Here is a 16,879-nt window from a genome sequence, read left to right on the forward strand (position 1 = left end):
ATATAATTGAAAGTATGAGGAATTTGTTTAAAACTCTCTATATAATTAACTGGGGAGGTTACTTCCCAAACTTAAGCATGTGTCATTAATCATGTGAAATACGGAGGCATATTTGTTGAACATCTCCTGTTTGTGTTCAGTTATGCCAATTTTAAATTGCAGTTTTTGAGCTGCTGCCTATACAGTCTCAGATAAAGGTCACTCTACTAGGTCTGTCCAGAAGGTATGAAAAAGAGAGACATGTACTGAAGAAGATACAAGATATAAGAAACAGTGTGCATAGGACAATGACACCTCAATCCCCTTCAAAGTAGGCACCTTGGGACTTCACATAGTTCTTTCAGTTGCCATTAGCTCCCCCATCATATTTTCCTGAATCTCATATATGGTCTGAAATCTCTTCCCTTTCAAAAGTGATGTTAGTTTTGGAAAAAGCCAGAAATCACAGGGCATCAAGCCTGAGCTATAAGACGCCTGAGTCACCTGATTTGATATTTTGTCAAAAAACTGCAGAAAGTGTGTTGCATGAGCAGACACATTGTTGTGATGAAGCTGCCAATCACCAGTTTCCCACAGCTGTGGCCTTCAGAATCATCCAAATAGTTTCCATGGAGGAATGTTCAAACTTAATGCAAAATGTGATGAAGATCCATTGCTCTACTTGCTCAGTCATTTTGAAAAGACGGCTACAAAGTACACATGTCACTCCACAGCATCCACCCACCCCTCCCACTCACTACAGTGAAGTGGACATTGTTCAAACATGTGCAATGCAGTCCACTCTCCTTAACTGCCAGATTACCTTGATGTGGAGCAAACTGTTCTTATTATATTAACAATGGCTGGACTTTTTCCAGACGGACCTTGTACATTGGGAATTATTTCTTTATCTCTAAGTACTCCTTACTATTCATTTTGTCCCTGCTCCTTTTAATAGCCATTTTATATCTCATGGAGACAGACTGATTTCTTCTGAAAAACAAGTTGGGTATTTCTAGTAGATAGCCACTGTGGTCACCTTTTGTGAATGTTTTTCAATTAGATTTGAATGATCTTATACTCCAGTTTGATTAACAAAGTGTATTCTCCATGTTGAATGTAACTTTTTAGCACATTGTGTTATAAAATAAAAATATATTGATAATAGAATATTAAACTGAAAAAAGGAGGAATGATAATAGCAGTATGTTTCATAACAGCCTCCCAATTTAAAAGAAAAAATTCTAATGATAAATGAATTATGCCAGTAATACAATGAAATACTGTATAGTGAGAAAAACAACAGTGACATACAATAAAATAGATGAATTTTATAGAGTGCTGAATTAATGCAGCAAGACAAAGAGTAATATATACTGTGTGATTCCATATACAGAGAGAACAAACACAGCAGAAATAAGTTATATTGTTTGTAGATGTCAAGGTCATAAAACTAGAATGCAAAGCAAGAAGATAGTTATCAAAAAGTCAGGATAGTTGTTGCCTTGTAGGAGAAGTGTTGGATAATAGGAATCTTGATTAGGAAGCAAAACCAAAGAGAGAGTCAGTTGGTAGGTGGGCAGATGGAAATATGCTTTGAATGTGATGGCAATATTGTTTTCTAATCTGGTATTGGTTATGAGAATGTCAACCCTATTACTGTCCAGTAAATGATATATAAATATTTATGATTTATGTAGCTTTCAGTGCATATATTTTATGAAAAGAATTTATAGAATAACTAGAACATTTTGAAAACTGTGATAATTCATATTATATTTCTTTTAACACTGAACTAATAAGACGGCTGGTCTCTTGAAAACCAAGTGGGACAGTATTATTCAAAAATTGCCGCAAGTATCTAATTCATTTTTCACTTGTAGAGTTCTTGTACATTTTGGCTTATAGGTAGGTCAGTGTTACCTAATAACTTAATTTTAAGTGAGTCCCTACATGATTAGAGAACGTATTTGTCATTTTGCTAGGGACACAAATTTTTTTAAAAAAAATTGTAGTTTCTCTAAGTAGACAAGTAAAATTCAACATGTCACAATATAGGGTGACTATCAAGTAAAGAAATGTAATTTACCCTCAAATTTATTATTTAGCTTCTATAAGACTATATAAGGCAATTTTGCAAAGTCCTATCTTTCAGTTTACCCATCAGAGTTGCTTCTACCTGTGTCTCTCCTCAAATTATGTTGTCATGTTAACTCATTAGCCACCACCTTTCACCGAATTTTCTCATGGGGGAATTGTGTTATTCCATTTAGCTTGTGAATCTCTTTGCCCCACCTTTCTTTAAAATTATTGTCTTTTTTTCTTTCTACCACAGAATTATAAATAGCAAATCAAGGCAAACAGATATAATTATATTTCAGTAAGGATTTTATTCTATTCCAAGTAACTTCCCAATCATTGGACTAGATGGCTATATTTAGTATGCTAACTCTTAACTGGTAACTGACTGGATAATATTAACAAGAAATTCCCACCAATTGAAGTCCCCTTTATAGACCTAAAAGTAATCTGTGTAAGATTAGAAGATAACTAAGCCAGGAATTTCTCATAGTTGAGCATTCTGATCTTACTTCTTTCACGGCCAATAGCACCAATGCTCAGCTTTGTCTTAAGTTCTTAGGTTTTTGTTGGTTGTTAACTGGGGTGTAGTTTAAGATCCCTGCAGGAAAATGTGTGGCTTTATAGGGTCAAAACTGTGGTGAGCGGTGCCATTATCCTGCAATGGCTGGGAAAGACCTTTCTAACAAAAACTCTTGACCCAAATGCTGATAGAATATGTCTCCTGCACCTAGATTCCCCAATATAGAGCATGAGGCCAACATGTTAATTTAGTGAAAACATGTCAAATAATTATTTGTTAAATAAATTAACCTAAACTTTCAGGATCTAGGGATGTTGATAAAATGCTGTTTTTTTGCCTTTCTGTTCCCGTCCTTTTACTTAGAAATATCCTTCAAGTTTTAACTTAAGTTCTACTCCTTTATAAGAGTCTCTCATCAGCCAAGTTCATCTGTTTTCCTTTTTAGGTTTCTCTGACAATCATATCTCATAATAGTTTATTTATTTTTTCTTATGTACTAATTCCTTCAGTTGTTTCATGTGTGTGAATGTTGTCTATTTTAGACTTGAGTGATGAGAAAACAAGGAATCTATCTCACAATTTTTACATATGATTTTAACTGTTACTTCTTTTAGGAAACTTGAAACTTCTTAAGAAACAGTCTTGTATTATATACTTATTTACATGATTATTTCATTTTTCCTTGAGGACAACTTTTATATATATTTCACATTTCATTTTCAGACTTAACACAATTACTGGCAAAGACAAATAGCCAAAATAAATACAAGTAAGTGTTTGTTAAGTGAAAAATATTTTTTCAGGGTGTCAGCAGTTTTACGCTTCTTCATCCACAAGTGAATGACACAGTGGTGGAAAAAGATAAGATACCATATTCCCAAACACCTGGACTTTGAGAGCCTATGCCATTCAAAAACAGGGATCCAAGCCAGATGATGGTTAAAATGAGTCATTCATTCTAAACAGGATCTACAACGCATTTCACACCCAGAGAGACTGGGTAGGAACTTAATAGTTAAACCAGGTCTTTTGGCAACTGTCAAAACTATTATTTGTGATATAACTAGTCACTATGAACAAAGTCTCTAGCAGGGTGTCCAGCCTGAGGCATGCAGCCCAGGATGGCTATTAATGTAGCCCAACACAAAATTGTAAATTTACCTAAAGGTAAATTTTGTTTTTGCGAATCAGTTTTCTTTAGTGTTTGTGTATTTAGTATGTGGCCCTAGAGAACTCTTCTTCTTCCAGTGTGGTCCAGAGATGCCAAAAGTTTGGACACCTTTAGTAGAGGATTCTGATGATTTATTGCTTTAATCTAGTTATTTCTGCTCTCCTAAGTACCTTCTTGTTATATCTTCTGAACCTTAGACTAAGAACCATATCTCTTCAATCTTTCCTTGATAAAGGCATCTTGAACCCCAGTATCTTGAAAACACCTACTTTGTTCAGTGCTACCTGTTATAGGACATCTTTACAAGGCCACTGGCCTGTAACACTAGTTATCAGAGTAATTACCTTAGAATAACACTGACCATGGAAGCAGTTTTTATTTAAAAGCTTATTTCTCATTATTAATCCTAAGAAACTTATTTAGTGAGCACCTCTTTGACAATATTATTTCATCATTTCTTCAGGAATTGGAAATGGTGCTCCATAAATACAAACTAAGCTTAAAGTGGAGTATTTGGGGATGAAAAGCAGCAATGGAAATAGAAATAGTGGGAGAATCCTCATATAAGAAGGAGAAAAACTAAAAATTATAATAAATAACCAGTTTCAGATAAATCAAGAAAATGAGACATCCAACATTTTCAATATTACATTAAGAGGATGCCTTAACAAAACTTGAATATTTAAACGAAGATTTTAAACCAAGTTCATAGCCAGGTAACTTTGTACCTCAGTCATTCCAGGGCTTCATCTGAAAGACCACTGATTCTCACCTACAGCTTACGTTCATCTCTCCATTGATCAAACCTACTCATGACCTCCTTATTTTTTGGCAAGCCATTTCACCTTCCCAACAATGTCAAGTGCCCTGAGGATTAGCAGAATCAACAATGAGGTACTCTTTACCATTCTAAAGTTATTTTCAACAAGTTTCAATGTGTTCACTAATCATAAACATTATGAACGATAACATGATTTTATTCAACTAAATTAAACACCCATCATTCATAAATCCAACTATAGTTGTATGTTTTAAAATCTGCCCAGTCTTCATTTTCCTGACTTTTTAATTCTTTTTCATGCTTGTTTTTCAATCTACTACATTAGAGTCAGGGACCTTGTGTTATTTATCTTCATGTCCCCATTGTCTGGCATTCAGTCTAGTAAATAATAGATGCTAAAATATTAATTACAGCTGAAACTCTGACCTCTGACAGGACCTACTGCTTTATAAATCTGCTTTATAAATTGGTTAGTAATTAATACCACAGAGTCCAAAATTTTGTTATATTTCAAATGGATTTCTTTTGTTTTTCTCTAAACGAGACATTTAATACTTCTGCAAATTCACATTCCCAAGCTGGGTGTTTTGCCATACTATGATAACTGATAGATGTTATAGCACACTCTTTTTATCCCAGGTAAAGATACTTAAGTTAAATAAGAATAACCAGGAACAAAAATAATAGTCCCAGCAGTGAATGTGAAAGAAGCAACACTTTGTATTTATTATTTTTGTCTTGACATTGTATCAAATGTCACCACAGAAAAGTCTCTTAATCACATGATGGTTTTATTTTAAAAGGCCAAATATGTTTCCAGGGAAACCTTGATAAAAAGGTATTTTGAAAGTATCAGTAAGTGGAAAATGATTCTCTTACATCCATACTTTTCACCTTTTACAAACTAAGTTCTAAATATTAAAGAACTCTTTCTTTCTTTTGTTTTTCTCAACATTTCAGTATCAGTAGCCTGTGATGGGGATTGAACAAAGCAGCAAATGAGCACCAAGGATTAAACCAGTCCATCACATGAATTCTAGCCTCATGCCATATAAATAAAATCAGATTTCCCCTGCAAAAAGCAAGTTGATGAATATAAATTATCTTTGTTCTTCTAGGATAAAAGATTGTATCTTTAACTTGTTTAAGTGAAAGACCACAAGCTCCTGCCTCTGCCATAGCTACCAAATTAGAAAATATCTAAACCATATACATTTAAATGCAAAATTTAAGTACATTGTGAGATGGGCTCTGTGGTTTATGAGGACACAGCTCATTTACATAACAAAGGATCTCTCAAAAGCTGTGCAACTTTGACAGCTTGCCTTGGCAAGGAGATGTGGAAAGTTTGATGTTCAGAGAACACAACTTACATAGAAAGAACTTTACTCATTACATTTATGCCAAAAATATTCTTTTTAACTTCCTTTGAAGATGGAAAAATAGTATCTTTTTGCATCAGGAAGTTCATGTATTTCTGAATATCACTCACGTGGGGCAACACATGTTTATTTGACACCCAAGTAAACATTTCCCAGCAGCAACTCTGCACGGCACTCAGATTATCCAGGGGAAGTGGCAACTGAGGAAAGCAAAAAACTTAACTTTGACAAATCTTCCTAGAACTTTAAGTTGAACAGAACTTAAACTCCAAAGACTTGGAATTATTGTATGATGTTAATGCATAGTTACCAAATAAAGGGTTTTCTCTAATTTTCATGTTTTTAATTGTATTACTTTACAAAATATGCATTTTTAAATATATGAAGCATGTCCCCAAAGGTCTTCTTTTTATTTGAAAAAAGAAAAGAAAGTACTGTTTCAAACTACATAATTGTAAGACCAAAAGCTTAACTGGAAAATCTTAACCATCTGTGCGTTCTCTTTTCAAATTGATATATTCAACCCAAAGGTCAATGTAGATGATTTAAAAATCGCTTAGTTGCACCGTTTCATGTTTCTCTCATATGAAATATTGTTAACTGATTAAAAATTAATGCAAACAGCATTGGAGGGTTTAAGTCTCTTAGTATTCCTAAGCCCTTGGGATAGCTGAGTAGGCTCAATTCATTTTGCATTGTAAAAGTAGCATGATTTTAAAATTATAGTCACAATGATGACCAAAAGAGTCAGAAAAAAAACTGAGAAACATTTAAAGTAGCAAACAGAACATTTTCCATGGGTATTGCGTGCTTAATATGGGGGTGGGGCAAAAAAAAAAGAATCACTATTATAAATAATTTCAAAAGCTATGACTAAAAAAAGCTCCTTAATAGAACCCAGCTAGGTCTGACACTACAAAGATATATTTTCTATTTACTTTCACTGCGGATTTTGCATTGTGGATGCTTTGGACAATTAAAAAGACAAACTTAATTTGCCACTTGACAAGATAAAAAGTTTACAGAATTCTCTGGCCATATGATTGACATTAATCAAGATGCACCCGCTAGTTTATGGCCCTGGCTCCATGAGGCCCCTCACGCTCCCCAGGCCACGCACAGTTAAATAGTAGAGATAATACTTGAACCCAGATTTCTGACCTGAAAGCCCACACACTTTCTACTCTGTCACACTGCCTTTAGTTACTTTAATGCTGCTTTCTCTCAACTCTGCACTGCTTTTTCTCTCTGATTTTCAATGAGCTATATAGACTACTGGTTTTCACAATCTGCTTTTTTTCTCTTTTTCTATATTCACCTTGAGCGGTAAAGAAGATCAAGTAGTTTTAAGTCAGACTGATCATGTTTATGTGATGTCTGCCTTCTAGCCTTTCAAAGTCTCTGGTATTTAAAGGAGATATTCATGTAAGACCTTGGCACTTAATACCCTGCCAATACAGATGTTTCTGATCAAAGCATTTCTTAGAACTATTTTTACTTACATCATATTGACTTCTCAGGTTTTTACTAGGATCATCTAAAATGATCTGTTACTAATTAATGCCTCTAATTAATGTCACTAATAATTTTGAAAAATGATATGAAACTATCCTACAGATTCCCACATTTCCTTGTCTGATGTTACAAATGCAGTGTTCCATTTCTGGACCCCTCTGTCTCATACAAGCATATGTGATTTCCATTTCAATAACAACTGACAATTCATTTTAGGCAGTAATTTGCACTTATGAATAAATTTGGTGGTCAATGAATTAACTTACATATATATCACAAAAAATATTCTTATTAACTGGTTTACCTTACTAAAAGCATTAACTCTTTTTTCTTTCTAATTCTTTATCAAAAAGAGACTTAAATGTTCACAAAAGTAATAAAATCCCACGTACCCATCACCAATCCAAACATAATTAAATCATGGCCAATTTTATACTACCCATAATCCCACCTGCATTTCTATCTAGCATATTATTTAGAAACCAATTCTAAACATTGCATGATCTCATCAGTGAATATTTAAACATGATCTCCAAATAAATTTTAAAGCACAACCATGATATGATTATTCCACTAAAATATAATTTGTTAATATCATCTAATATCCAGACTGTGTCACATTTCCAATTATTTCATTAGGTTTTTTTAAGGTTGTTTAAATCACTATCTAAGAATTATACACATTGTGATGGGTTGCTCTATTTTTACATTTCTTTTAATCTATAAACTTCATTGGTATCTCTTTTTGTTCCTGGTAACTTATTTGAAGGAACTGGATTGTTTTCATTGTAGGTTCCCATACCTGGATTCTGCTTACTTCATGTTATGGTACAGCGTATGGCACATTCCTCACCCCTCTATTTGTTGAAAATTGGAGGCTATATTCTTTTCATTGCTTTTCCTTTCTTTCTTTCTGTTTCCTTTTTCACTTTTTTGTTAGTTCTAGCTATCATTTTAATGGTTGGTTAAGTTTTACCTTACATTTTGCCAACTGTTTGCCTTATTGTGGTTCCCAGACTTTTATCCAAGGGTCTTTGAATGTTTCTCTAGTGCTACATAATAAAAAAATTCCAGTCTTGTACACGAATGTCCTGTGCACATGTCTTTTCTTTTAACTGTACCATCATGGCTCACCTCCAAATACATTGGCTTATTAATTTCAACTTTAAAATATGTTCTTGGATTTAAAAATGACATTGTACTGCTTTTCTTGAAAATAACCTGGAAGTAATTAGACTTGAACCTAGTGCTTTATTCTCCACGCCCCACCCCCCCAGACACACATCATCTCCACTTAGGCCAGAGTAGCTGCTGTTGATTTTGGCAAGATAAACACAGATATATAAGTTGGATCTCTTCCTTTTCTTAATTTCATGATCTGTTGCCCTAGATGATATAGCTTGTGTATTTACTTGTTAACTAGTCTGGCTGTGAATTATTGATCTTTTTCCTTGAGGGCAACAGTGAGTTCTCATGTAGTATAGGTTTTGTCAAAGCAGTGCATTGTGTGAAATAAATGAGCATTTATCAAATCCTCTTAAAGGTTTGTTAAAGAAGCAGTGAAATATGGTTGGACTATGCATGCATAGTAAAATAATCCTCCTCCTGAATCCTGAATAAAATAGTTTAAAAGTTGAGAGAATGACATGTTACAACTTAAAAAAAAAAGAATTTTCCTCAACTGAATGTCTTAGTAATGCTACGTTAATTGTATATAGACTTCTCTGACTAGAATACATTATGTAAATATTTTATACCCTTACATTTTGGGGGTCCTTAGAGCCAAAGAACACAATTTTGTAAGTGCATAATCTGACTATATATTAGTTAATTGGCATTTTGAAAACCTTACATATTTAATCAACTTTTTCAACAAAGCTGTTAAGAATTAATTAAAATTCACTTAATTATCAAATTGTTCAAGTGGTATTTTTTACATAGTGATTTGTGCTGTCAAATAGATGCTGAAATTGGTAGTTGAGAGTTCATATGAACCTCTGAAGGGGAACTAACTTTGGCACTTGTCTAGGAATAATTGAGCCTCTGGAAAGAAAATAGAAAGTTATTTATAGTCTTCAACCTTAGTGCTGTTTGAGTCTGATCCAGTCTGTGGCCAGCTTTAACGTACCCAAAGTAGCATGGGCCAAACCAGAATGAGGGCCTAGTGTTGGCCCCCATTAACTTCCAGGTTAATAGCAGGCTAGCTATTAATCTCAAACATCAAGAGGAAGTATTCAACATGGCTCTATAATCAGAGGTGTGGGTGTGAATCCTAGCTATACCTTATAAATCTGTGTGAATTTAGGCAAATTTCTAACATCTCTAAACCTCAGGTTCCTATTTATAAATAACAATAATAAAGTATCTATTTCATTTGGCTGCCCTGGGGATTAAATGATCATATGACAACCTTCATACTGCGATTGATATATAATATCTTCTGAATAAATGTGAATTGTTATTATCATTGTCATTATAATTATGTTTATTAATTTATCATGACCAGAATCAAAAGTTGTCATGTTCCTAAAATAATTTGGGATTCAACTTTTTCCTAGTTCTAATTAATCTATTGCTCTGTACCTAAAAGGCAATTCTATATGTTACATTATTTCCTTTCTTTTGTCACATGAAATAATCCAGCTTGGAACATACAGTGGAAATCTACATGAAAAGCTCAGTCAGGTGTAGAGACATGCCCTGCATTCTGGTTGAATAAGCCTGGGATTAATCCAAGGAGACATGAATTGTACCCTCAGACCTCCTCTAATTATTAATGACCATCAGAGAGCCATATAGCTGTACAAGCCTCAGTTTTTCAAAAATTCAGGTGCTGACAATGCACTACAACACTGTCAGGGGCTACTTTAGCTCTAACTTTTGTAAGTCCTACAAGATGTTTACTTGCTTTGTGATAAATGAATCAGAAGAATAATCAGAAGAGTAGTTGTCTCAAGGCTACTAATGCAGTGCATACATTTCAGTAATGTGTCCAAAAGTGGTGCAAAAGAAATATGGAAGGTGAGAGGAAAGAATGCTCCAGGCTGCACCAAGGCTCTGTACAAAAGTGCACCTCTAAAAGAAGGCTGGATGAGACACAGCAAGTAGGAATTATGAAGACAAGACGAAAAGGGTGCAGGAGAGCGGCATGCAAGAAGCTGTGCAGATAACCTCTGAGGATGACTGTGGTACTAACCTTAGAAGTTAAGCTCATTGGAGTTGACAGTCTAATTATCATTTGAGAAATATGAATAATAAATCATTCTAGAAAATGATAAGAGCACAAAATTGATGTTCAAATGACATAAATCCTATGAACTGCTAAGGCCAGAGAGTAGAAAATGACCATCACTTAGGAGCTAAGTAGACTTTATACATTTTTTATTTGTTACTGATTCAATGAATTTTAATGGGTGACTCCAGGAGGTCTTCCATAAACACTTTATACTCTCCCACAGAAACAAAAGTTCTATTTCATATTCTGGAATTCTCTTGTAAAAAGTTTTATAAATTAAGCGTAAAGGTCTACAGAGCATAATCTATAGACAAGCCAAAATGTTTTGGCCAAGTGACCTCCTGAATCAGCTGGCAGTCCTGTGCAGACATAGAGAAACATACTCATAGGTATATTAATAACTCCTGCAGGGCTAAGCAAGAAGTTTTATAGAAAGCACACTTTAAGACAAACTAAAGGCCATATGACTCAGAATATCTAAGAAATAGGAAAAATGCTATTTATATTTAGTTAGCAAATTCTCAACTAAAATTGGTGAAGAGTAAACCTGATATCCTCTTACAGAAAAGCAAACACACAAACTAGATTTCAGGGAGCTAGCTTCTAATCTTGGCAATACTGTGGTCTTGAGCAAGTCACTGAACATCTGAGCCACAGTTTCTATTTCTGCAAAATGGAGATAATAATGCTGACTTAATTGAATTGTGTGAAGTTTAAGTAAGTGAACGCATCCAAAGTCCTGAGCAAAATACCTGATATACATAGAAATTTCTCAATAATCGTTTTTGTTAATTTTGGGTGTCAGACTAAATTTCTCAATGGGAGGTCCAAGTAAGATATGTCTCCTTGTAAATATAAAGAAATCCTCAACTCTAAAATCACTGTGTGTCTATAGTAATGTCTACCCCAAGAGCCAAAACCTCATTTTCTATTTTTCAGTTGTCCGATTAAAAACAAACCAGCACAGCATTCAACTTGGAAGCCATCGAGAGCACCACCTGTCTGATTTTCTTACAGCTGTCAGAAGCGAATTTCAGATGCACCTCACAAATTTTTACCCCAGCTAGAACCAGACTTAACATGCTTTAGTTCTTTTAAAGGGTCTTTTTATTTTAAGAAAAAAAATATATAATACATATATATTCACATACATGCATATGCTTTATGTATATTACATATCTAAAATGATTACTACCATGGTGAAATAATAAAAATTATATGTTTTACTTATTGCATGTACTTTTCAGAATAAGCACTGAAAGAGCAAACATTTATTTTAATATAAAGATAGAACTTATCATTTGGGGGAAAAGAAACATGAGCAAGTAAAAAAGAATTGGAATTTGGCCACTTTTAAATTGCTTTCTTTTAAAAATCATATTGATCTACAGTGATTCCGTGCAATTCCAAACCTTGTATATCTGAATATCCAGCAATAGTAAAATATAAACAAATTTTGCAGGATGGCTTGTGTCTTACATTGTATACAAATCTATGTGTGTGTGTGTGTATTTATATACTCTGGTTAGAAAGGAAAAACAAATCTAAGCTCTCCATGTTAAAATATCATTAGGCAAAATGCTCGAAATCATTTTTCTAAGTTTAAACATTAAATGCAAGATTTCAAGTTCAAGTGGTCACCATCCTTGCAAGTCTCATAATTTGTGCTAGGTAAGATATCAGCCGTGTTACATGACCACGGCTATTTATAGAGATTTGGGTGACACTAGTAAGTAGTGGGGACTTTGGCACAGCAAAGTTTCCACATGCAAAATTTCAGAGAAACCTCTTCTCATCCCCTCAACACACAGATCTGCCCGCTCTCAGTTCCCAAATCCACTTCTCTGGTCCTGTATAGAATCATCTGATCAAGACAATTAACTAAAAGCAACATTTTAAGGTCTAGTCAATACATTGACTGTCAATGTGGCTGTGAATTTCTACCTTTTTCTATTTTCTAGTTGAGACTATTGGAAAATGGTAGCAATACCTTCAGCAGTAATCTCAGTCATGGTGGTTCCAGAAAGGAAAAGGCAGGCCAAACGTTCCGGTCAAGTGGCACTTCGCAGAACTCGTTAGGATTTGAGAACTCTGATGGGGGTGTTCTGTGGGACAACCGGGAGGGCTCTTCGTTTTCCTGGCTGTTTCTGCTGCTCCTTTGTTGTCTTGCTGAACTTTGTCTCTGCAGAGTTCTCCCCCTGGAAACAACCTGAGCCCTTTCCAAGCAGCACTTGTGGCTCATGCAGAAGTATCAGCTTCGAATAAAAATAGCCTCATCTCCCTAGGACTCTTCTGCACTTTTTCTTTTTTTTTTTCTTTGGCACTAGGGAAACACACACACACACACACACACGCACACACACGTCAGTTCCCCAGCCCCAAAAAGAGACAGGCAAAAAAAAAAAGGCAAATGAACTAAAAAGTACTGTCTAAGTCCCAGCAGTTTTCTTAAGATAATTACAGATCTTGGGGTCTATGTCAGGAAACATAAAATAACAAGTTGAAAGTAATCTTATCCATTATAGCTCAGATTTATTCTTAGTGCCCTTAATGCTCAGAACATTCCTCTTCCCCTTATTTGGTGTGGGGAGGGTCCTGCAATGTCTACGAGAGGCAAAGGGAGGGTAGTCTGAAGTCATTTTCTCCACCTTCATTCCCGATTAGTCTAAATCCACTTGGCAAGTGCAGTTATTTATATAGGACTACACTTAAAGTTGTAACTCTTACATCCTGAAGCTTCCTTGAAGGATGTGAAGATTTTCCAAACACCGGTCAATAAGAAAAATATAATATGGGGTTTTATTGAAACTTGGGAACACATGAATTATCTAGATCTTTAATTAACTTTAATACCTTACTAAAAACAAAATATCTGAACTTATTTATTCAATAGAAGAAAAGGAAGATGACGCGAAGTATAAAAATTCATAGCCCACATTTTAGTAAAAGATTTCGGCTTTTCCCTACCTCAACTTCAAAATAAATAAATAAATAAATAAAAAGGATCATAGCAGCTAACAATTAGCCAGATTGGCTGATTAGCATTTCACTTTTCCACTCCTAGCCAGATGTTAGTGAGAAGAGAAATATTCAACAGTTGGTGGCTGAAAGGAGAAGGAGAATCAAAGGGCATCCAAAATCACAAATTCTAGCTAATCTGTGACCATTCAAGGGCTGACTAGCCTTATCTTTTATTTTATTCTCATATTCAACCTAACAAATGTCTGTGGTTTGAACTTGGAGCCTTAACTTGATGCCTTTGGTTGTCAAACCCCTTGAATTTGCATGGTGCTTTAGAGATCATAAAGCAAAATCACGTGAGTTGTTTTAGTATTTGCGACTCCAGAAAAGGCTGCAACAGCTATTTCCAGCGACCTCCTCCGTGCTAGCAGTTCTGCATTTGCTGCCGCCATTCCTTGCACAATAGGAAGTGTTCATCTGCCTGCTGAATAAAAAGATAACTAAGTAAACAAACTTAGCTCACAAAAAAAGGAAATAATTTCAGGTAACACTTGTGATTTTATACAAGATCTTACACCAAGGAGTGAGCCTAGAGGGTTTTGACTACAAGTTTGACACCTTGCCCAAGAGGTAAGGCTTTGCTACAGGTACTACCAATTGTAGCTGAAGGGGATCCTTACAAATGAGGCCTACCAGGAGCTGGAAAGATGCAAACTCCCCGCCCCCCGCATGGCTCATGGAGCCATGGGCTTGTATCTGCTTTCTATGGCAGGGAAGATACAAGCTAAAAGCAGAACCTTCCTCACTTGGCCCCCAAAGTCATCTCCATTCAACTCCACAGTGCTTCTGATTGTAAGAAAACATTAAGTGTTGTCTTGGCTGGTGTGGCTCAGTGTGTTGGAGCATAGTCCCATAACCCAAAGTTTGAGGGTTTGATTCCTGGTCAGGGCACATACCTAGGCTGTGGATTGGTTCCCTGATTGATGTTTCTCTCTTGCATTGATGTTTCTCTCTCTCCCTTTCTCTCTCTCTAAAAGCAGTGAAAACATGCCCTCCAGTGAGGATTTAAAAAAAAAGAAAGAAAAGATAAGTGCTTTCCATTTTCATTTGTCAGAAACTTTCATAGTCTTTCACTGCAGTTAAATGAAAAATTAATAATTCTTTATGTAACTCATTAACAATTTACATGGGTCAAGGCCTAAACAAAATTAGTTAAGTCAGAGGAGTAACCATACACACACAATCTCAAACTCTTTTTTAATAAAAGTTGAAATAAGATGACAGTAAGAATATGAAAATCCCAGTGTTTAATGTTACTCAAATTCCCATTTACAAATATGTTATACATACTAGAAGGAAAAAAGAAGAGTAAAAAATATTCTAGCCAGTGAGCATGTTCCCAGGACAATAAATTTTGTAAACACATCTGTTGGATGGGTTAAAAATCTTACTAGACATTAAGAAATCAATATACATCTCATTTTCAAAGTTATTAGAACTCTCTCATGTTATTTTAAACTCAATTCATGAACTTTACCTTTGAGTTTCACATGGAACTCTATGAAACTTTTCAAACCAAGCAGTTGACACTCCTCTAAGGGTATGCACCCCATTCTTTAGGACACTCAAAGAATAAAATTTAAAAAAATACATTTGCATTTTTCATTTTTTTGTCTTTATTTTTAAGAGGTATTAATTTTAAAGAGGCTTTTCCTGTTCATTGGGCTTGTTCACCATGATACAAAAGTAATGGTTCCCTCTTCTCACAAGACCTCTGATGTACTCCTACATTTTCTATTTCTGTAAAATTGGCACACATAGACTTATCCTGGTTTTGCCCACAGGAATAACTTCATGTGCAACCTAGGGTCCTTATGACTTTGATTATACTTAGCTTTAAATCTTAGCTCTAGAATACATCTCTCTCTCTCTCTCTCTCTCTCTCTCTCTCCACACACACACACACACACACACACACACACACACCCTCAGAAACCTAGCTTTTCTCACAGATAATCAGCAACCCCTGAGGCAGCAGAAGACAGTAACCTGCAACTGACTAATGACCACAAGGTCAGAACCTCTGGCAGGTTAGAGACGACACGTTAACCTAAGTGATATTTCAGCTCCTGAGCCCTACCTAAGGTAGAACAATCCCTTGAATACTTTCTCATGAGACCAGACAATGAAATACAGGACAAGACCTCAGAGCTGTCCTCAAGACCTACAGAAATGATTTATTACCCTCACCTCACCAATCTGCTCTCAGTATGACCCTGACCTTATATCATCTGTAACCTACTTGCCATTGAGATGTTTGATCATTTGAGCATTAGCTTCCTGTTCTCCCGGGGGGCATCATTCACAATAAAATAGCCGGTATTCTCCACTGCAATTCTCATTGTGTAGTGTTTGGCTCTGCTAGTGACAGGTAGACTAACTCTTTCTGTTCCATAACATATGCATGGAAAACAACTGTTCCTGTCATTAACTGGTCAAGTCTATGCAAGTCAATGGCAAATCATGAAAGTCTGTTCTCTTGTTAGGTGTCCATTTAGTCCAGCTCCCTCTACAACATGATTATACTGATCATTATTCTGTGATTTTTACTAAGTGTTCTAAATGGTCAAGTTAATAGACAAAACTATTCCTACTTAGAGCAATTTTTTTTAAATTGGCTACTCTAACAGCTATTGTCATAAACTAACAGTCAGTAAGATGTATACTATGTTTGGCTATGAACAAAATATTGTCATCTACATTGAATTTCAGAATGTAAATGATTCAGGAAGCATCCAAAGAAGCTTTGATGACCTGGTTTTCACTAGACAATCATAAAATAAGGCAATAATTTTTTAGTTTTTTAAATAAGCTGATGAAAGAGATGTAATTTGGAGTCAATAGCTTTTTACTGTAAGTCCCTATTTCTCAAGGACTGGAGGTTACTGAGAGAAAATAAAGTTTTAGGGTTACTTCTCAGGATCTTCTATTTCTCAATTTACAGAAACAAACAGCTTGTATTTGAATAGGCTATACATATACTGGTGATAAATAGAAATAAAGAAATTAAAAAAACATTTTTGTACAATATTATACATTTAGATTGCAAGTAAAATTGTGGGACAATTAATTGAGATATAAAGTGTTCATTACTTAGATCTTAAAACAATAATAAGCATAACTTTTATGTGAGCTTAAATTTTCAGGTTCATTTTAATAGGAGACAAAGATAAATAATCAACTGGAATGATTT

At 34.9% G+C, this 16,879-nt stretch overlaps 1 protein-coding gene across 1 annotated transcript in view; it reads right to left on the bottom strand.

Annotated features, from left to right (window-relative positions):
• LOC114495081 (triadin) overlaps positions 1-12,968 on the bottom strand; it is a 96,484-nt gene extending 83,516 nt beyond the window's left edge. Inside the window, exon 1 of the mRNA XM_036024645.1 lies at positions 12,656-12,968. Coding sequence (XP_035880538.1) covers positions 12,656-12,677 — 22 coding nt within the window. The 5' untranslated portion in view covers positions 12,678-12,968. The remainder of the gene's footprint in view (positions 1-12,655) is intronic.
• Positions 12,969-16,879: the final 3,911 nt, after the last annotated feature.

This window comes from Phyllostomus discolor, chromosome 4, assembly GCF_004126475.2.
Source record: "Phyllostomus discolor isolate MPI-MPIP mPhyDis1 chromosome 4, mPhyDis1.pri.v3, whole genome shotgun sequence".
Lineage (NCBI taxonomy): Eukaryota > Metazoa > Chordata > Mammalia > Chiroptera > Phyllostomidae > Phyllostomus > Phyllostomus discolor.